Source organism: Poecilia formosa, unplaced genomic scaffold, assembly GCF_000485575.1.
Source record: "Poecilia formosa unplaced genomic scaffold, Poecilia_formosa-5.1.2 Scaffold135, whole genome shotgun sequence".
In the NCBI taxonomy this organism is placed as follows: Eukaryota; Metazoa; Chordata; class Actinopteri; order Cyprinodontiformes; family Poeciliidae; genus Poecilia; species Poecilia formosa.
The window spans coordinates 477,607-500,384 of NW_006800074.1; the positions used below are offsets into that span (position 1 = coordinate 477,607).

Here is a 22,778-nt window from a genome sequence, read left to right on the forward strand (position 1 = left end):
TATTTTTAACAGATTATGAACGGTTCTGGTTGCAGTGCCATGTTCAGGACAGTTCTGACCCGGTTCTACTGTGCTGCTGAGTCAGTGTCAGCAAAGCATGATGGAAAAACATGTTTGATGGAAGAGTCACAGACAAAAGCATCATCAGACAGACAGAAGCATGCACAAAGGCAAGCGGAGGAAGTATGTTTCGCTCCAGTGCGCTGCATCTGTTCATTGCTAAATATATCCAAAGGAACCCAGGCTGTACAATCTCTTTTCTCCATGTTGCAAGCTGACTAGGCCAAATGTTAAAGGAAGAAAAAAGAAAGGCAAGAACAAAGAAGGCTAGTGCAGTTTTTAAACACTTAAAGAAGCAACGAAAGCCTCTAGGTTGAATAATTTGGAAACCATCCTAAACAAACACAGAAATTAAACCAGACAAAAAAAAAGGAAACGTATTCATGTCCAAAACAGCAATGCCAAACTCAACATCTTCCAAATACTGTAACAGGATCTCAATTTATAGCCACGGGGATCGCTTTTAAAAGTGTGGAAAAACAGCTCTTGCGCCATGTTTCCAAAGAAAATGCAAACAAAGACCTATTTTTACAGTGTCCATTGTGTTAATTTTTCTCCCAGGGTCAACACGTGCAAGAACACTGAAGCTTCCAGCAAGCTGAATCCTTCCTGTCACTGATGGAAAACATAGAGCTACAGCTGATGCGTGAGAGTGCCATCATTTTTTAACTGGCTGCCTCTGTTAAATGTCACTGCCTGCCTGGCTGTCACACAGAAAAGGCCCTTCTGTCATTAAAGCACTCCTCTTCAGAGGTTCCGACGTCCACAAGCAAGGAGAAGGGATCCACCTCGCCCTTCCCAAGCAATTCTTCTCTATGGAAAAACTTCTACCTTAGGCTTTAAAGTGTCGTCATCAGCTAACTAATATGATGAAACACAATAAAGACACGAGACATGATTATTATCCCATTACAGTTGAGCTATGGTTTATATGCATTTGGATGAAGGATGGAAAAGGAAGCATAGGTCCACAGGGGACGCTAATTGTGGGTTGTGATCGAAGAAGATCTAAATGATGCTAATGCAGTTCGCAAACAAACCAGCGGAGTTAAAAGGCTAGTTTAGTGGTAGTGCATATCTGAGGCCTGTATGTTGTTAAAACTATAATAACAGGATATGGAACACCATGGTTAGGTAGTCGTTTGAAACGTGAAGCCATCCATCAGATATAAAGAGCCACGTGCAAGGAGAGAGCTAACAAACAAGAGACCAAAAGGGGAATTTATTAAATCAGTCCGTCATGTGAAGAGCCTTAGCATGCTGCCTAATAGAAGTTGAAATTGAATTTTGTCTCAAGAAAATAAGCATTATTTTAGAATGCCAACTAAGCAATATTGTTAGAAATAAAAAGCCAAAAAACCTTTGGGCAGAAAGAGAGGGTAATAATTTCTATGCATTTCCATACAGTTTAAAAGAGATGGAGCACAGACAGATAGAACTGAATTGCAAATGCATCCTCGTGAGGATTATATTGTGGATCCCAACAGGGCTAATGTGTATAACTAAAACTGAAATGAATAATAAAAAGGATTATGCTAAGCAATGTTTTTTTTACTGTACCAGATTCTGGAGTATTGTTTTCATACAAAAATGAAATCCTCAGACAAGAAAACTACAGTGTGATGAGGTTTTTATTAAGATTCTTGGCAATTCTTAGAGAAGAGATGAAGTAGAAAGTAGAAAATAAAGACAGAAACTCATCGTATTTTTCATTCTATTGTAACAACTACTCCTCATTACAGATTGTTGCTCCAGCAGCATAATGATCCCTTCTCTTCTTAAATGACCTCACTGTTCTTTCTCCTCTTATGGTCTGTGCCCGTGTTCCTCATTTAATGACATATCAGATGTCTTCCAAGCTACAAAGGGAAATCTGTGGTTTGCTACGTTTTAAAGAACATATATTTTAAGCTGATGATTGCTTTTTCATGGGTTCATCATAGGAATGTGAATAGACGTTATATCTTTGTGTATTAATCTTAAGTCTGAAATTGTGGATCCATGTGAAGTTGAAATGGCTCCTGTTAGGGATTTAGTAAATATTTGAAAGCAGTTTCTCAACAGAACTTGAACAGATGAGACAACATGAAACCTGTCCAAGATGTGTTTTAACTTCATTAAATATGAGATTGTTTACCATTTGTTTGACAGTCATTGGTCAAGATGCAGGATCAGGATACACCCTAAGTCTGATCAGTGCAGCTGTACTCAATAGAATCCTGTCTTTTTATTATTCTCTCTCCAATCTTCTCTATGTTGCTTTCCAGATGTCAGTGTATTGTGTTTTCACTCTATCCGCAGTCAGTTTTGATGAAAACTGAGATGTGGGCTTCACTGTAAGTGAATTAGACACTCTGTATGCAGACACTCTGTATGCACAAATGAAAACTCACTCATTTCATTGTGTCAAATTCTGTTTTCTGAAGTATTCAGCCAACAACATACAAAATTACATATATAGGGTTTTAAATTCCAGACATAGCTTCATTTTTTTTTAACATTCTGACACCAAAAAACATGTTTAGATGCACTAAAATAAGAAATGCAACAGCAGCTTTAACAAGATTTTTTTTGTAGGATTTAGTAGCATCAAGCTTTTGTTATATTCACCAATACTTTTACAGCTGTGGCTACATGAATGTTAAAACCGATTAATTATCCCCTTCCTTACATCCTACATACCAGTAGCAAGAAATCCACCTGATCCGCCAGTACACATCAAAATAAATGGATCATTTCCAATGCTTACTGAGCCATTTTCAAATCAGCAACCAGGACAAGATCCAACAGAGGAAAAGTGTATTTATTGAAACCAGAAACATTTACCTTGTGCTATTTTTAAATTGTTCCTCTTGAAACCACTATAAACAAGCCTCAAGGAAGCTGCACAATAGGAAACAGACTTTTTCACCAAACATTCAATACAAAATTAAACCCCAAAGCAAACCAGAACACCACAAAAGACCTACACAGTCACTGGGAAAATGCTGACTGATTGACACTTTCCACAAGGGGAATAAGCCACAAAAGGTTGTTACTACAGAAGATGGTCAATCACAGAGTTCTCTATCCAAGCATGTTAAAGGGGAATTGTGGGAAAGGAAAAAGACTGAGGTTCCTTTTTTGTTGTTTAGAAGTAACACTATGAAGAAACTAAACCCTGAACCACAGAACCAACAGCAAATCACAGGCATCACAATGTGTGCAAGAAGTTTAAGAGACAAGTTTCTCTTTTTCATTTGAATTACTGAAATGAATAAATTTTTCAACAATTTTACATTTTATTGAGATTAACCTGCATACGTGTACAACTAGTGCATATGTCAACAAGGCACCTGACAATTTGAACCACACTTTAAGATGGCCACCAGGTTTAGGGGGGATTTGAGCAGTCACAAATTTCACTATAATGTGAAATTTGCATCTCTGACCACACTTGTCCAGAGCTCCATGTTTGTGCTGCTTTTTCTGTTATTTTCGCTCTCTTTTTATATATGTTTTAATTCTTTTTACCCATTGGCAACGATTGTCGCCTTGTATTAAAAACATTTTCACTGACATAAATAACTTACCTTGCAAGATAAGATATCCTTGGGATAAAATAAGTCAACATCACAGTTAGTTATTATTCATTAGATGGTTGTAACACAGATTACTGTTATCAAAATTGAAGGAAGAACTAAATCCACTCTGCTAAACTGAATGTGTTTATATGTCAGTGAAACCATCTGATGCAAAAGATGCACTATATAATACAAAAATAAAAAAGAATGCTTCATGCAAATGCTGTTTAGTCTTTACACAGAATTTCTTCTCCATTAAATAATCCCTCTTTCAAGTTTTGCCCTTGTCCTCTGTGTTGTCCCCACTTCCCCAAGACCCCCTACTCCCATCAAAACAGCCAGATGCTGCAAACTTCAGATAAACAACTGCAGCTCGAGGTCAGTCCCTCCCCCAAAGAGCCAGAGGCATAATGTCCCACAGTCCCATCCCATGTGGTTATGTTCTGTATATCAGTTGTAACTCTGACAAACAGCAGAAACAGAGACGTACCTTTCAACATCTTCTAACACTGCCTAAAAATACTTTTTTGCGCCTGCCCTTCTTTTTAAAAATCAGTCATCTGGAGATATTTTGGTCAGAATGCTCTATTTGTAGTGACACAGTAGTGATTAAACACACTGATGTACTATCTACAACTTCAGACTGAATCTCTATATTAGGAACAGGGCTAAATATAAAATACTACTATTCCTTTTTTCTCTCTATTTCAGAGAGCTCGATGTGTTTAAGTTGTTTTAGTTTGAGTATGTAAAGGCACAACAAAGATGTCGAGCCAGTTGAACAAGGGATGTTTGAAAAGTCAAAACGAACAACAGCTACAGGAGAGCAGTTTTAATTATCGTAACTTTATGCCACAACAGGTGAGAAATGGAAAATGACTACTGTTAATTAAAGTAATTAACTAAAAAATAGACTTTTAGCTTGTACGAAGGCCTAAATAGAGCTAGATACTGGTCATCACCAGAACGGTAATTTAGACTGATATGATTATCTTTATGAGATGTGTTCTCATCCTTTGGAGTGTTTTAGGACACCTTTACAAATAGTGAATCAATTAAATAAAACACATTTTACTACATGAAGTAAGTTATGAAAAAACAATCTAAAAAACTACCAGGTTGTTTTCAATGAGAACCATTATTCACAGGCAAAGACAACATGGAACAGTGGTTAGCTTTCCTAAGAGTGGTCGGCTTACTAAAATACACAAAAGAAGCAAGATCATCTAAAGGCCCCACTTGCTTCAATTAGGGTCAGAGTTTGTGGTTTAAGGACGGGCTGGGAAGAAGGCAATGGAAGAAGCCATTAGTTCGGCCTGCAGTCAAGTCTGGTCTTTGACAAAGGATGTTTCTGTGATGGGGATTGAAACAAGAAAAATGTACACTAACAGAAATAACTGTGGGAAAAATGTTTTTTTTATTATTATTATTTTATCATGAACACAAATAAAAATAATAATTAAGGCTGCACAACATAGTTGGACAGAATGTGATGGCAGCAGATACTCAACTGGACACAAAAACAACTTGCCAAAATGCTAAAGGTCACAGAGAGATGGAAGTAATGATGAGAAAGAGAAGAAGAAAATTCACATATCATGACTGATATTGCGATACCAACATTATTGCCATCACAACGTTTTCTAATATTGTGCAGCCCTAGTATTAATAAAATATCACATCCTCTTTGAAGCTGTATACAATTCTTACATTTACCAGATTAAACCTAGACTTGGACTAGGTTATTACCTCAAAGCTGTTTTGCAATGTGGCTCTGTGTTCAAACAGAACTAAAATATGTAATAGTGTCAAAAAACAAAAGAACCAGTGAACAAGTAACTATCCTCTGGGTGATCCTTGCTAAGATACCAAACACATGGATTTTGCTGAGAGATGCATTCTTTATATTTCCTCTGTATTTTAAAATACATAGATGTACGTTTGACTGAAACAGCTGCAAAACACCGCTGGTCTTTAAACCTCTTTACACCACCTCAGTCATTCAGTGCTGGGATCTTCTTTCCTTACACACTGTGGCTAATTGAGAACACCAGAAATGGAGCAGACTTCAAATATCTTAACAGTGACGAGAATAACAAATGGGGAAAGGTGGTTCCTGCAAAGCTGCTTTGATTTAGATAAGGCTTTCTTCCATCTGACGAAACCTGCAAATTTATTACCTAGAATAGAGGAGCCAATGTGGGCACTGGGACAAATCCCAAACACACTGTTACACAGAGTTAATAAGGGAATTTGACCGCTTGTCTTCACCTGTTCAGTCATCAGTCCTGTGGTGGGATTTCACTTTTTCACCACGTTTAAAGTGAAAAAGGGGAAAAGATTCTGCATTTCCAAAGTTGGCTCCTATACTACATATATGTGTGTGTGTGTATATATATATGTACATTTTTTTTTTGTTAGCAGCACTACAAACATAACTTACACAAGGGTTTAAAAGAGGATTTATAAAAAAAAAACTATTTTAATATAATTATTAATTCAATAAAATAACATCTTGTTTTAGAAACAATGCATCAGCTTCAAACTATAATTGTCAGTGAAGGATTTTTTCTTAAAAATGAACAAAACAATACATATTGTTTTGTATCATTAAAGGAGATGATAGATTTCAAGATAAAAAGGGTTAGGTCAAACACTATTTCTACCACAGGAGAAAAAGTGTTTGCAGCAGCAAGATGCAGATTTTCTATCATTCTGCTGTGAAGAGTGCAATCTCTTTTCCCCATCATCTGTCGGAGCAGCAGCATCAGAGCCAGGGACTTAAGCAACCTGATAAAGTCCGGTTCTGTTCTAGCGACTATTCTTTAACATCTGGAGATAATTGTCCAAAAAAACTGATTCTTCATGAAATCAAGAGAATCCGGCACAACCCTGTGCGTCACTTCACGACACTGTTATACAACAAGACAAAGTCTTCAATCAGAGGCTTCTACAGATTCACTGTAATACAGGCTGCTATAGGAAATCATTCCTGTCCACAGATTTCAGAATCTACAGCTTTTTGGAGAAAATTGCATAATATGAGTTACAGCAACATTTCATTTGAATTTGTGGCACACTGGTTTAATTCCACCATTTAAATCAGGTGTGTTGTAATTTGTAATTATGTATTTTTTCACAATTGGAAACAAAACAAAGAAGTGATTAAACAATTCATAATATTTTATTTAAGATGCACCAGATGTGGGAATAGAAGAGAATGAAAAAGGAGGTAAATTGAATGAGAAAAGATACGTGTCCTAAAAGGTTATAACACAACAGTGAGGGTAACATAGCCTGGCCATTAACCCTGAGGAAGGAAGAGCTGACCAAGCTAAATTACTGACAATGAAGGTTGTGGGTTGTGGGTTTAATAATGACCGAGCTCTGATGGGAAAACATCCTAATGAGAAGCATCAGTGCAGACAAACATAAACTGTTAAACATTATTCTTCACTTGAACAGATAGGTTACCATAACAACAATTTGATCAAATATCCACCAGACTAAATACACTTTGTTAGCAACCTGTCAATGCTAATACAATGATTAATTTGAAAAATGATTGATTTTTTTTTTTTTCTCTCAGGTCTCCAACTGATTTTATGGTCTTCAATCAGCAGTACTATCTGGCCTGGACTGTGCAGCACAATCGCTGTTTCACTATGCTATTTTAAACAAGTGGAAGCCCATGTAAGTTAACTGTGAGGTAGACATAAAGTTGAATCCACCATTTATTTTTAGATGACGTACAAAAAAAAGGATTTAGTGTTTGTTTGTAGGTAGAGCCAATCAACAGGTCATTCACCTTTCCATCTAAATTTTACTAAGAACGTTTTTGTATCACAGTTCACTTAACTGTTTTGTTTTTTTTTTTCACTTCTCAACAAACTAGTCTATTTTATGTTCCTTTAAAACTGTTTTAGTCATTAACTCAACACTTATTTCTCTCGGATCACAATTATCATATCCATTTGAAAGCAAAACTCAATAAAACCCTCAATAAAATTTGAAATGGATTTTACTGATAGCATTCCTTTTATTATCCAAAAGGCACACCAATCAGGTATAACATTACGGCAGCTGAACTAATTAGCACATATCATCTTTATCTTGGTAATTGTTTTTGGTGGTGTATGTTAGGCAGCAAGAGGATAGTTTTCAGAGTTTTTAAATAGAACCAAACGAATAGAATAGAAATCCTTTAATATGCTTTACTAAATAAATGAACTGGGAAGAATCTGATCTGGACCAACTGAACAGATTTTCTTTTAAACCATGTAGATGGCCGAGTGTATTTGCACATATTGCCAGGATGTAACATGTGTACCAGATAAATAAACATTGTTGCAGATAATGTACGCCCTATCAAGGAAATACTGTTTGTTGACATGTGGCCTTTTCAGCAGAATCATACGCTCTGGAACAAAGAAATGGTCAGAAGCACAGCAACAACTTTGAACACTCAAACACACTGACCGTATGTGGGACAGGCAAGTCAGATCCATGGAGGACACGTCTCATTTTACAGAATTTAAAATGCTTAAAAAAGGTGGCAAACATCTTGGCGCCAAATACCACAGCACATCTTCTGGAAACTCGTGGGGGTCCAAATCTTGACAGATCTGGTTGGTTTCAGCAACAAAACAGAGACCGCCCACTGGAGTAGTGGAGGTCATCAAGTTTTGCCTGATCAGTCTATCTGAATTAAATTAATTGTTTTTAGTAGTATGAATACTAATAATAATAATATCACAATTTCACAACCTGAAACAGAACGTTTGCCTCCATAGTTCACAAGGACACCATGCTTAAAAGCAACAGAAGAAAATAACATATTAAACTACATTTTATCTTGCAACATCATCAACAAACTATTTAATAATATACTATTTTACAACATAGTATCTACCTATGTTATATAAAAGCAGTCAAAATGGAATCAGACTTTTATGGCCACATTAAAGATCAGTAGTTAATTTATCTGCACTAGAAATGCTTTAATGTCCCCCTGCGCAGTTCTAACCTGACCAGTGTTTACAAAACCAAATCACAACCTAAGCTTTGTGTACTGGAGCAGATATGACTAACAGTTCTCCGAGGATGTTCCAGAACAAAAGTGCCTCATGTCAGATCGCATCATGCCCCTAAATTTCATCTCCAACTTTATGTGTATTTATTACAGCATTTCCTCCTCATGCTAGACTTTCTTTTCATCCTCTGCTTCCCTGCTATTTTTTTTTCTCCATAAAGTAAGCCGTGATCCTGCCAGAGAAATGTAGACATTAGAGGCTTTTACAGTCTGAGCAAATTAATCTCTTGCAGCGCTGTAGCAACAGCCTGGCAACTCATTAAATATTAACAAGCCATGTCCTGCCAATAGAAAGTCTTCACAGCCTCATGCACTTTTAACAGCATGAGTGGTGTGCTGTGTAAGAACAACAAGGGATAAGTAAAAGTAAAGTGGCTTTTCTGTAGCCCTTACTGCACCGTTGTATGACATTAGCAACATTAACACACTGGCTGAAGCTGGGTTGTAACAGCCGAATGTTTTACATACAGTAAGCATGCTTACAGATTAAACAGCAGGCAGTGTAAACATTAGTCTCAGAATATCAGCTGATGATGGTGCATAAAATGTTTTACATACCGTTAGATCCCTCCAGGTCGGGTCAGCCTTAAGAGCTTATGAGTAACCTACAAATGTCAAGATTTAGAAGCTAAGAGTAGGAGGTATAGCTAGAGATGAGAAATCCTTATGTGAACATTTTATGCTCATATAATGAGCGCAGTCTGATGAGGATTAATAAGACAAAATTACTTTAAAAAACCGTATGAAGCTTGTGAGAACACTTTTATATTCTTGATAAGGTGCCTGAAAACCACTACAAAAGACCCAAACTAAAACTGGAATTATGATTAATATGTATAAGAGGAAGTCTGTAATGATCTGAAATGTTCTCCAGATGTGAGACATTAGGAAGTTTGAGATTTGCATGACTATTTATAGCTAGTGACTTGCGAGTATTCTTAATATTCTTTCAACACCAAAATATTGCACATGAAGAAGTTTAAAAGCCTCTGGAAGCTGCACTTCCAAGATCTCACTAGTTCAGAATGTTTCACATGAATACGTTTGTTGAATATCAGTCTTCAATCAGACAGCTGCAGTTGGTCCAGAAAACTGCTCACGTTCTCAATAAAACTAGGAAAATAGAGGGCATCATTCCAGTTCTGAAGACCTTACACTTACTCCCTGTAGCTCAGAGAATAGACTTTACAGTGTAACTACCCTAACCCTCCAAATCAACTTTTACTTTTTATTTTTTTACTTATAAGCCATCTATGTAGGTTTCTATCTATATGTATACCACAGATGTATGTTCTGTACGAATTTTTATATTTTTTTTTATGTAAAGTTGTTTAGTTAGCAGTTGAATTCTCCTATTGCTTAAAATGGCATGGCTTTATCTCATACAGTACAGTGTTTGTCACACAGTTCGAGTATAAAAGCCTCTCAGAAACAACAGAACCCAGAGGCCAACCAGGAGTTGGAATATGAGCATGGTCAAGGTGAGCATTGATAGATAGAATTGCTCAGCTTCACAAATATGTGAACTATTTGCATTGTGAAGAGGGGTCTCCTCTGCTCTATCAGCGACGATATACTGCAGGACGGACAACTGTCAGACTGACTGCGGTGCTTGGGAAGAAGGAGATCACAGTAGCACTCACGGCCTTGCTTAGGACTAAGCAGGGTGGCAGTTGAGCCGCACAGAGTTGACACCATAAAAGTCTCTAAAATCAGAAAAAATAAAACTAAATAAATAAATCGCTAGATTTGTCAGTTGTTGACGTTCTGATATAAAGTCACTAGAGATATCTGGAAAGCCACAGCTCCGCTTACACCTCCCTGTCTCTTGGCTCCGCCCACTTTGAAGTAAGTTTTCAAAATTTGTCAGGGACCGGGGTAGTGCTTGAACATTTTAAAATTAAAAATATTTGACCAGTGCTTTTTGTAAGGAATAGGTCTGTTAGTTGCACAACTAAAGTAATCCAGCTTCAGGCAAACAAATGCATGTAAACTCTGGTTTAATATTAACCTAGACCATCAATTTGTTCCAGTTTCAGGTCTACTAAAACAGTGTTTTCCCAGCCGTGGCCCTCAGGGCACACTGCCCTGCCTGTTTTAGATGTTTATCTGCTTCTCCACTCCTGATTCAGATGATTGCAATGCAGCAAAACCCTGTTAATCAGTTATGAGGGAAACATCTAAAACATGCAGGCACTGAAAAATGTACTTCAAAAATGAGGAAGACCATTAAGTGACTTATTATAATTGTGAGTGGACATGGGTGAATTTATTTGACAAGCATTTAAGAAAACAAACAAAAAAAAAACAGACATGTTCTTTCCTAGAGAGGAACAGAGACCAAGATAAATTGATTTCTGAGGCTCCACTGCAACTCAATATCTTCTCAGTTTTCACGAGGAATCTTTGGTTATTGTAATCAAAGGTGAAGTAAGTCCATAAGTGTAAATCACTTCAGTAAATTATTCATTTCATCCCCGCCGAGTCACAGTAAAACGTTCAGTTGTCTACCGTTTTTCCAACATTGCTGAAATTCCATTTCGCCTGATAAATCAAATAACATTTATCATCTCATCTTGTGAGTTGGCTGTTTAGTCCCATCTCATGACTTAAGCAAGCAGAGAGAAAAACCTTGTAGTATTCTTATCAAGTCTTTGACACAGCTTGTGTCAAAGACTTGACACAAGTCACAAGGCAGCTACTGCCTGCTCGCACTGTAACTGCAAGCAGGCAGTTACAGTGGCGACTAATATGCTTTCAGGAACAGGTCCGCTACAGAAAAGATCTAAAAGGTTTTCATATAATCTGCCTTATTTAACTCAAAAACACCCCCCCCCCCCCAAAGCTACTGATTTAACATAAGAACACCTGGAAGAAATTGCATATATCACTCAAATTTATCTAGTCTGAAAACACTAAAATAATTGAAACTATATCTCTATAGCTTTAACTACAGATCATTACAACCAGTCAAAATAAAATTAGACTTGTGTCACCTTTCAAAGTCCAAGTGGAATTTTCTTGACTCTGTTTTCATTTTATCCACTGAGAGCCACCCCAATTATTTTCTTGCATTAAATACAATGATGATACAATGATGCAAGATCTCCATGGAAAATATTCAGCTAATGATTCCACTGAGCAACATGCATCCTTACATAAAACCCAGACTCTATATAGGAACCTCATTGTTAAATATTAGGCAGGCTTGAGAGAAATGTTCCTAGGCAACTGAAAAACTTAGTTAAAACAGATCATTTCTCAGTTCCTTACATCTTAACTTTAGACAAAATTAATGTTAGCATTTGATTATTATTATTAACAGCAATAACAAATCTATTTTTCCCATATGTCAATAATCCTATTAATGATTAATTCCTTCCCTTCAGGGTCAGCTTTTTAGTGACCCCAAGGTTGGGGTGCACTTTGAGTCGCCCTTAGCAGGATAAATGCGTACACTCCTAAAATCTTGAATTATTAAAGGGATGTTGTTAAGAATCGATTCTCAAACCTCTCCCCTAGGAGTAAGGAAGATGACAAAAACCAAGAAAATTGTGGCATGAGTAAGGGGAAAAGGCAGACACAACCAAGGATTGTTTGTGTAAATTCTACTCTGTATCATCAGTGAACGCCCCAACTCTCAGGAATCCACGGTATGCAAAGAGCTGGCCTGGTTTCCTTTATTTGAGTTTGGGTTCAAGGCGGGACTCAGGATGTCAAATCATCTATTTGTCACAAAGAAGAGAAAAACTCCTGGATGGAAGTTTCCAAAGTAATTTAATGACTAAAGAAAAGTTTCAACAGTGGATCTTTTCAAACTTACATGTTTTTACATTTTTGTGAGACCTTTCAGTTTTAAGAGCACACACTGTTTATGTCAATAAGTATATGCACCATGGAATGCTACCTGCTGCACACCTCAATAAAAACCACAAAACGTCAAAGGCAATAATAAAAGTTTCACCTGAAACTGATTTAATCATGATAAAGAAAAAGAGTCAACATGCTTCATAACACTCCCTCTTTGGAGTTTAACCTGACTGTCATGAATTTGGCCTGTGTGAATACAATAAAAATGATTTGATTAAATGTGGCAGAAGATATTCTATCATATTTTAAGTTAGCCATTAAAAATTTCTTTACGTTTGTATTTAATTTTTATGTTTTCCCAAAATAAGCAATAAAAGACCATGTTTTTACGCAATGTATTTTTTTTTCTAGAGAATCTCACAGCAGTCCATTCCTAGAGGAGTGTCCTAGTGACAGAAAAGAAAATATTGTATGTGTCAGAAACTGCCATTGCACCAAAAAATCTTTGAAGATTTGAGTTATAATAGTCATTCATTTTTGTCGATAACTCACACCCCATATTCAAAGCAATTTGTTTCAGAAGGTATAAAAAATGGAGTCTGAATCCTGAACAGAAGACTTCAACATAAAATCCATAAACCGATCAGGTGGCAGAACTATCCTATTTTCTCTATATATAATCAAAGTCACAACTATGCAACCAATCTGAATATGTGGTCAAACTACAAACATGCAGCAAATCTCAAAATATTAAAGTCAGTACAACAAGGCCACACAATTCTACGTCGCTTTCCAGTCTGCATTTATCTTCCGAAGAAACACACCTGTGAGGCACCACAGCACTAAGCGGCCTACTTGCACACACTGATACCATTTACACCTACAGCAGTCAAGTGGTGCAGGCCAATGTAACATGAGCCACATCTGTTTGGAAAAGAAAGGATAGCAATCACATCAGTCTCGCCGATCTGTCATCTGGTCTGGGACGGCTTGGATAGTTAAACCCTTCCTGGTTGTGCATGGGAGCCTCGCAGATTGCCAAGCACAAAGGAGGTCTTGTGAGCCGCTCATACAGTCAAAGCATATCCCCCTCCTTTAATTAGAGAAGGAAAATCTGCTGACTCATGCAAGAAACTGATGACAGATGGACAAGGATATCCTTTATGTCACTGCTCAGAGCTTTGCTGCTTTCTTGGGAAGGTTTTCAGTTGAAGGAAAGAATATTTAGACAACTGCAAGTGGATACTAACTTAAAACAATGCTACTAGCTTGGTCTGGATAAATGGTACAATCATGCAACAGTGTTAGTTCGACGTTTTGGGGACAGGTGGCGAAACTTCAGTTCCAGAGGTCAAATATTCTTTGTGGCCATGACATACAAAGACAAAGATGTTGCACTGACTGTAAACAGCAGTTATATAACGTGGTTAATGATTTTCCACCATAGGAGGCACTGCTTGCCTTATCAAACACAGCAAAGGTTCCTGTGAGAAATTCAATTTGAATAAGTACAACACACCAGTGAAATACTGAAAACAGAAAGCTTAAGCAGTAAAGCTGTTCAACAGACTTTCCAGCATATAAATAATCAAACTCCCTTTAAATAAAGGTCATCACTGATAAAACAGATTACCTTCATCTGTTTTTCTGTTTGTCCTGGTAACTTGTTGTGACATTCAGATTTAATCGAGATGAAGTCCACAGTCATGAACAAATATCAACTCCCAAAAATCATATTATCCATAAGGAGACTAATTCAATTTGTTTTAAATACGTTGTTCTTTTAGATTTGTATTTTTCTTGTTTTATCCCTGTATTTTGACATTTTTTTAATCAAATTTTGCCTTCCTTATGGAGGCTTCTGCCTTAAAGCAGTTGAACTCTCGTTATCACAAATCTTACAAAATTGTTTCCACCAAATTTGAATGAAAGCATATAGACATGTTAATGCTTTCAAGTAAGATACTTTTAAGCGACAGCATTGTTTCCTGCAGACATGCAGTACCACCCACGTCTTCAGAAAAACATTATGAAAATAACTGGGAGAGAGAGAGTTACAAATCCATAGATATGAACAAAACTGAATAAGAATTAAAAATTAAAACTGGAGAAATAAACAGATACAGATCTACAGTGTCACTGTGCATTTCTGCTTCACTTGCCTTGATTTTTTGGTTGCTAGAAACCCAAACCAAATACAACCAACAGAACTGAGGGGAAAACTGATAACTGGAATGCACATAATGTACTGAATACTGAGGAGGAATGGTTAAGAAACACAAAATATTAATTCACAGCCCTAACTGCAATATAAAGGGCCTCTGATAGGTGGCTATCCTGTGTTCCATGTGCTATGCAATAAAACTGCTGACAAAAAATACATCTGTCTACCCTTTATGCCATTTATAGGGTCAGTATTAAATATGAGTTAGTTTCCATTTAAATTTCTATTGTATTTGTCGATGCCTTCTTAGTTCAAAAACAAAACAATTTACAGAAAAGGCAACATGTGGCTCGGTTCTTGCAAGCAAGCACTTCCGACTTGATTCTTTGAAAAAAAAATATAAAAATACTTAATTTCTTGCAAAAACATAGACAAAACAATTACTAAAAGCCTCTTACTACTTAGTTGAATACGGGGGTTAACTTAGTTACATTATTATTAAGTAACACTATTGGAATGTTATACTTTTCTCAACTTCTTCAGCCTTTCTTAGATGAGTAAGAGGTGTGTGCTGCAGCTGTATGAGAAGCAAATTGAGGAGCTGAGGGAAATTTTACCAAATTGATGCAGAACAAAAAGAGAAAGGATGCGAGGGGACTAGAGAAAAAGAAGAGCAATATCAGTCCATAGCAAACAGTAATCCACTTCGCATACAGAACTAACAAAATGACACAAGACAGTTTGACAGATCACGACATCACCACACAGAAGAAAATCCATTTTGGTTCAAGGTTCATTGGAGTCAACTCTGGTTCAAATCACATAACGCTGAAGCCCTTGCAACTGAAAAACAACTTGAATGTTTCAGATCTCTCAGAAATCTCTTCTCCGCTATAACATTTACCAACAGCAGATTGTTGGCACAATCTTTGACCCTTTTGTGATGCAACTGACCCAAATACACACAAAGAAAATGTTTTAATCTTTTTCTTCAGAGCGCTTTTTTAACAACTATATGTTTATAAAATTGTGCAGTGGAAACCCACACTTCCTTACCACACTGTGTTTTACAATCAGTGCACATTTTTCTAGTGGAAAAAAAGGCACACATAGACCACAGGATAGTATCTTTAAGGCTGTGTTGCTCTCCCTCTGGGCATCTAACAGACAGATGCACATGCAGCAGGCTGGAAGCAATAGGTCAAGCTGCCTCAATACACAAGCAGGAACTGCACAATAATAACTACCCCCAGTTAGACGTGTCTTGCTGTGATGGGCAACAGTTTACCCTCACATCATGCAGCAAAAACAAAAAAAGTTAAAAGTTCCAAGCAAAACCCAGCTCTGAGCAGGCCATCTATTGAAGACAACATTCATAGATGTCACTAAAATTGACTGATACTTCGAAACGCATGCAACACCAGAAAATAAGATTAAAGCTTTTGGTCCAAATGACACAAACTGCACAAAAAACACATATTCTGTAACATGCTGTCAGCCACTGGCAAGGAAATTTCCAGATACCCATGGTCTGTCTTAAATCACAAATCACTGCGGTGAATTGCTTCGACACAATTATTGCTTTAATAATGGAGTAAGCGGTCTAAGCTGTAACCCTTTAAGTACGACCCACTGTGGATTTGGCAATGTTGAACAAATGAGGGCAGGATGACTGTCAGAGCAGCTTCATGTCAAAGCTTATTTACTCCAGGCTGCCATGGAGGGAGGAGCAGCAGCAGTAGCACTTCTCTGCTTCACTCACACCATAAACAGTTTGTAAATTACAATGCTGTGCTATTTGCAACAACGCAACCAAAAAACATATTCCCTAAGGATTTCACAGCTATTATGTGTGACTGCCTCTGGGCCAGGAAGAGCAATGAATTGCAAGAGATACAATTCATTTAGATGCAATGCTACAAATTAGGATGAAGCAAGAGAATGAGGATTTGCAAGTGCACTAGAACAAATAAACTAAAAGCAACTAATACAAGATGTTACAACCAAAAATGTATGATGATGTAGAGTCAGTAACATCTGGAAGTCTGTCATGGGATTCACAGAGCAGATTGCTACAAAAAATAATTTCAACAGGAATATGTGAAATGGTTATGCTTCTTGGCAGCAGAACAGCAACTAAGTAAAAACTTATACCTCACTCCTACCCGACAGAAAACATCAATGAGCTCCTTTCATAAGGAAATCCTTCTCTCTCCTTATGAAAGAGAAGGATGTTGGCTTCTCTTTCATACTTTCATTTGATACATTTTTGTCCTAAGAATACAAAATAATACAGGAATATTAAGCTTAATGGCATGCTAGTATCAGCAGTTTGCATTAAGACGGTAACCTTCCTTTGTAGCCATTCCCCAGGAATGTTTTGTGACAATAAGTAGTTTTAGCTACTATTTTTTCCTCTGTGTCTGAGTCAAATGAAGATAAGTGATTGTTTTAGGTGCAATCCAAAAGTAGATCAGTATTTTCTTTTGTCTTACATTTCCAATGTCTTTGGCATTAGCTTAATGTGTCTGCTGATTGAAATTAACTGTAAAAGTTTAAGTGACTGCACAGATGTCTTCAGAAAATTGTTCTGTCTGTGACATTACTGTAGTGCAGTTAGACACTCACCAGTGAAACAGACTTGTTATGTGGAAAAAAGTGAGTCTTACATAGCTACTCCATGGCTCTTAACATAAAGCAGCCTATTCTGATTTAAAGAGTTATGCTTGTGCATGTCTCTGCACATTCTTGTAACAATGTTCAGCTGAAATAGAGAAGTAGTTGAATGCTGCAAAATCGAAGTGCAACAAATTATAGTTTTTATTGCAACTTGCAAGTTTTGTTACTTGCAACTTTGTGATTCACAGGAATGACTGGCTTGTCACAAAGCACTTTTAAATCCCTCCATATGGTGCCAATTTATTAGATCTCAAACAAATTGTATAAATCTCTTAAATTTGAGCTTTAGACTTTGTGATCACTCATGTCCTCTTGGCTGGACATTGTGTTATGCAATGATGCCAGATATCAGCACTCCAGACATAACATCATCATTAATTGGGAACTTTAGGCCACATTCTGGGAAGTTTTTAGTGCTGTTTTTTTATTACCATTTCTTGATTATGGCCATGGAAGGGAAAATTACCTACCATGTGCTACCTCCTTGAAGACATTTGAAGAAGAAGAGTTTTCAAAAGTTATGTAAAAACAGATAGATTGATTTTTTATTTTTATTTTTTTTCTTTGTTGTTTTAAGTAGGACCTAGATCAAGGGTGGGCAATGCTGGTCCTCAAAGGCAGGTGTCCTGCATCTCCTAGATGTCGGTCCAACACACTTGAATGAAACAGCTGAATCACCTCCTAAGTGCAGTCAAGTTTTCCAGAGTCCTGTTAATAACCTCATTATTTGACAGGTGTATTGAAGTAGAGATACATCTAAAAATTGCAGGAGACTGACCCTCAAACCCTGGAGTTGCCCACCCTCGACAGAGATTATAAGCAATATATGAAACATATGCTTCCTAAATCCTAGGTGGCTTTTGATTTACAAGATTTGGTCCCCATCAAAACTTTCTGGAGGCGTCCCTGGATTCATGCCGGTGACTTTTACGTCAGGACTTACCTTGTCGAACAGTTTTTAACCTGACAGGTCCTTTGCAGCAGTTGATTACAGTGTAGATGTCATAAAGAGGTAATCCAGACACTGACAGCCCCTCAACTTCAAGAAGCAGTTCTCCCTCAGACAGTTTCCCGTCCTGATAAACCACAGCATCCTCTCTGATCTGTCCAATGTATGCAAACTCTCCATTCTCCGCTCCACCGTGCAGCTCCACATTCAGCTCCCCATTCTCGTCCCGGATGACCGCGCACTCGTTCACTTTTGTTATCCAGTGGTTCTTTTTCTGAATGACTTTTGACATGGTGGTTAGGCTCCAAAGAAAACCGGTAAATCCCGAGGAGTGGAAAGAGAATGAGTCGATTCATAGCACGGAGGACATCCCACGCAAAAAAACTTCATGTCCTTTGAGTCCAACTTCGAACATGTTTACTCTTAAACTTGGACATGCTGCTCCTCGCTCACGAATACAACCCGCATGGATCAAAATCCAGACTTCGACAGCTTCTGTAGTTTCCGCATCTTTAGCAGCAGCACACGCTCTTATTCCTCGTAATTGGATCTAATCCCTCCCCGTAGAATTATTTCTAGATTTATCTCACAGTTCCGCCTCTTTCATTAGTATAACGCAATGTTTGTTTTCCTTTTAAAACTTTCTGTTTTAGGGGGAGATGAGGAAAGAACCTCTATCACTAAGCTTCTGTGTATGACAGCCAGCGGCGCCTTTAAGCAGGTAACGCTTCAAGTGCCCTCAGTGCGGTGGGGATGGAGAAACAAGGAGGGGGAAGGCGCATGCGTCACGCTAAGACTCCACGAGGAAAACTCCAAGCCAACCCCAAACCTGCCGGGTCCTGAAGCTCCTCCCGCCGGCCAGCGCTCGTTTCAGGGCGGATTACTGCGATCCGTGCGTTTAATCCTACGGGAACTCCGGCAGGCTGTTGTCCTGACCCGCAAAATATGGAAACGCGGACACCAAGCGCCTTCCTCCGTGCGCGCGAGCTGTTGCTTTATGGAGGTTGCTAAGGTGCAAACTCCAAACCCGCCCATTTAGTCCAGCACCGTCATGAAGTGAGTCATAAACAACAATTACTTTTCATCCGGGAAAGATAAGCTTCAGAGAACATCCAGGGGATCCCGGGGTGGAACTCTAAATTATGAATATTTTTAAGATAATTTCTAAATTGGGTTTNAAATGGATTTTACTGATAGCATTCCTTTTATTATCCAAAAGGCACACCAATCAGGTATAACATTACGGCAGCTGAACTAATTAGCACATATCATCTTTATCTTGGTAATTGTTTTTGGTGGTGTATGTTAGGCAGCAAGAGGATCGTTTTCAGAGTTTTTAAATAGAACCAAACGAATAGAATAGAAATCCTTTAATATGCTTTACTAAATAAATGAACTGGGAAGAATCTGATCTGGACCAACTGAACAGATTTTCTTTTAAACCATGTAGATGGCCGAGTGTATTTGCACATATTGCCAGGATGTAACATGTGTACCAGATAAATAAACATTGTTGCAGATAATGTACGCCCTATCAAGGAAATACTGTTTGTTGACATGTGGCCTTTTCAGCAGAATCATACGCTCTGGAACAAAGAAATGGTCAGAAGCACAGCAACAACTTTGAACACTCAAACACACTGACCGTATGTGGGACAGGCAAGTCAGATCCATGGAGGACACGTCTCATTTTACAGAATTTAAAATGCTTAAAAAAGGTGGCAAACATCTTGGCGCCAAATACCACAGCACATCTTCTGGAAACTCGTGGGGGTCCAAATCTTGACAGATCTGGTTGGTTTCAGCAACAAAACAGAGACCGCCCACTGGAGTAGTGGAGGTCATCAAGTTTTGCCTGATCAGTCTATCTGAATTAAATTAATTGTTTTTAGTAGTATGAATACTAATAATAATAATATCACAATTTCACAACCTGAAACAGAACGTTTGCCTCCATAGTTCACAAGGACACCATGCTTAAAAGCAACAGAAGAAAATAACATATTAAACTACATTTTATCTTGCAACATCATCAACAAACTATTTAATAATATACTATTTTACAACATAGTATCTACCTATGTTATATAAAAGCAGTCAAAATGGAATCAGACTTTTATGGCCACATTGAAGATCAGTAGTTAATTTATCTGCACTAGAAATGCTTTAATGTCCCCCTGCGCAGTTCTAACCTGACCAGTGTTTACAAAACCAAATCACAACCTAAGCTTTGTGTACTGGAGCAGATATGACTAACAGTTCTCCGAGGATGTTCCAGAACAAAAGTGCCTCATGTCAGATCGCATCATGCCCCTAAATTTCATCTCCAACTTTATGTGTATTTATTACAGCATTTCCTCCTCATGCTAGACTTTCTTTTCATCCTCTGCTTCCCTGCTATTTTTTTTTTCCATAAAGTAAGCTGTGATCCTGCCAGAGAAATGTAGACATTAGAGGCTTTTACAGTCTGAGCAAATTAATCTCTTGCAGCGCTGTAGCAACAGCCTGGCAACTCATTAAATATTAACAAGCCATGTCCTGCCAATAGAAAGTCTTCACAGCCTCATGCACTTTTAACAGCATGAGTGGTGTGCTGTGTAAGAACAACAAGGGATAAGTAAAAGTAAAGTGGCTTTTCTGTAGCACTTACTGCACCGTTGTATGACATTAGCAACATTAACACACTGGCTGAAGCTGGGTTGTAACAGCCGAATGTTTTACATACAGTAAGCATGCTTACAGATTAAACAGCAGGCAGTGTAAACATTAGTCTCAGAATATCAGCTGATGATGGTGCATAAAATGTTTTACATACCGTTAGATCCCGCCAGGTCGGGTCAGCCTTAAGAGCTTATGAGTAACCTACAAATGTCAAGATTTAGAAGCTAAGAGTAGGAGGTATAGCTAGAGATGAGAAATCCTTATGTGAACATTTTATGCTCATATAATGAGCGCAGTCTGATGAGGATTAATAAGACAAAATTACTTTAAAAAACCGTATGAAGCTTGTGAGAACACTTTTATATTCTTGATAAGGTGCCTGAAAACCACTACAAAAGACCCAAACTAAAACTGGAATTATGATTAATATGTATAAGAGGAAGTCTGTAATGATCTGAAATGTTCTCCAGATGTGAGACATTAGGAAGTTTGAGATTTGCATGACTATTTATAGCTAGTGACTTGCGAGTATTCTTAATATTCTTTCAACACCAAAATATTGCACATGAAGAAGTTTAAAAGCCTCTGGAAGCTGCACTTCCAAGATCTCACTAGTTCAGAATGTTTCACATGAATACGTTTGTTGAATATCAGTCTTCAATCAGACAGCTGCAGTTGGTCCAGAAAACTGCTCACGTTCTCAATAAAACTAGGAAAATAGAGGGCATCATTCCAGTTCTGAAGACCTTACACTTACTCCCTGTAGCTCAGAGAATAGACTTTACAGTGTAACTACCCTAACCCTCCAAATCAACTTTTACTTTTTATTTTTTTACTTATAAGCCATCTATGTAGGTTTCTATCTATATGTATACCACAGATGTATGTTCTGTACGAATTTTTATATTTTTTTTTATGTAAAGTTGTTTAGTTAGCAGTTGAATTCTCCTATTGCTTAAAATGGCATGGCTTTATCTCATACAGTACAGTGTTTGTCACACAGTTCGAGTATAAAAGCCTCTCAGAAACAACAGAACCCAGAGGCCAACCAGGAGTTGGAATATGAGCATGGTCAAGGTGAGCATTGATAGATAGAATTGCTCAGCTTCACAAATATGTGAACTATTTGCATTGTGAAGAGGGGTCTCCTCTGCTCTATCAGCGACGATATACTGCAGGACGGACAACTGTCAGACTGACTGCGGTGCTTGGGAAGAAGGAGATCACAGTAGCACTCACGGCCTTGCTTAGGACTAAGCAGGGTGGCAGTTGAGCCGCACAGAGTTGACACCATAAAAGTCTCTAAAATCAGAAAAAATAAAACTAAATAAATAAATCGCTAGATTTGTCAGTTGTTGACGTTCTGATATAAAGTCACTAGAGATATCTGGAAAGCCACAGCTCCGCTTACACCTCCCTGTCTCTTGGCTCCGCCCACTTTGAAGTAAGTTTTCAAAATTTGTCAGGGACCGGGGTAGTGCTTGAACATTTTAAAATTAAAAATATTTGACCAGTGCTTTTTGTAAGGAATAGGTCTGTTAGTTGCACAACTAAAGTAATCCAGCTTCAGGCAAACAAATGCATGTAAACTCTGGTTTAATATTAACCTAGACCATCAATTTGTTCCAGTTTCAGGTCTACTAAAACAGTGTTTTCCCAGCCGTGGCCCTCAGGGCACACTGCCCTGCCTGTTTTAGATGTTTATCTGCTTCTCCACTCCTGATTCAGATGATTGCAATGCAGCAAAACCCTGTTAATCAGTTATGAGGGAAACATCTAAAACATGCAGGCACTGAAAAA

At 37.8% G+C, this 22,778-nt stretch overlaps 1 protein-coding gene across 11 annotated transcripts in view; it reads right to left on the reverse strand.

The window, feature by feature from the left end:
* The window catches only part of LOC103145049 (membrane-associated guanylate kinase, WW and PDZ domain-containing protein 1-like), a 98,582-nt gene extending 79,673 nt beyond the window's left edge, over window positions 1-18,909 (reverse strand). For 6 of the 11 annotated variants that reach the window (XM_007562297.2, XM_007562296.2, XM_016676525.1 and 3 more), the window contains exon 1: window positions 18,312-18,905. In XM_007562297.2, the coding sequence (XP_007562359.1) occupies window positions 18,312-18,609 (298 nt within the window). In that variant the 5' untranslated portion in view covers window positions 18,610-18,905. Of the gene's footprint in view, window positions 1-18,311 lie in introns of all 11 variants that reach the window. The other 5 variants (XM_016676530.1, XM_016676529.1, XM_016676531.1 and 2 more) reach the window with 3 other exon arrangements.
* Window positions 18,910-22,778: the final 3,869 nt, after the last annotated feature.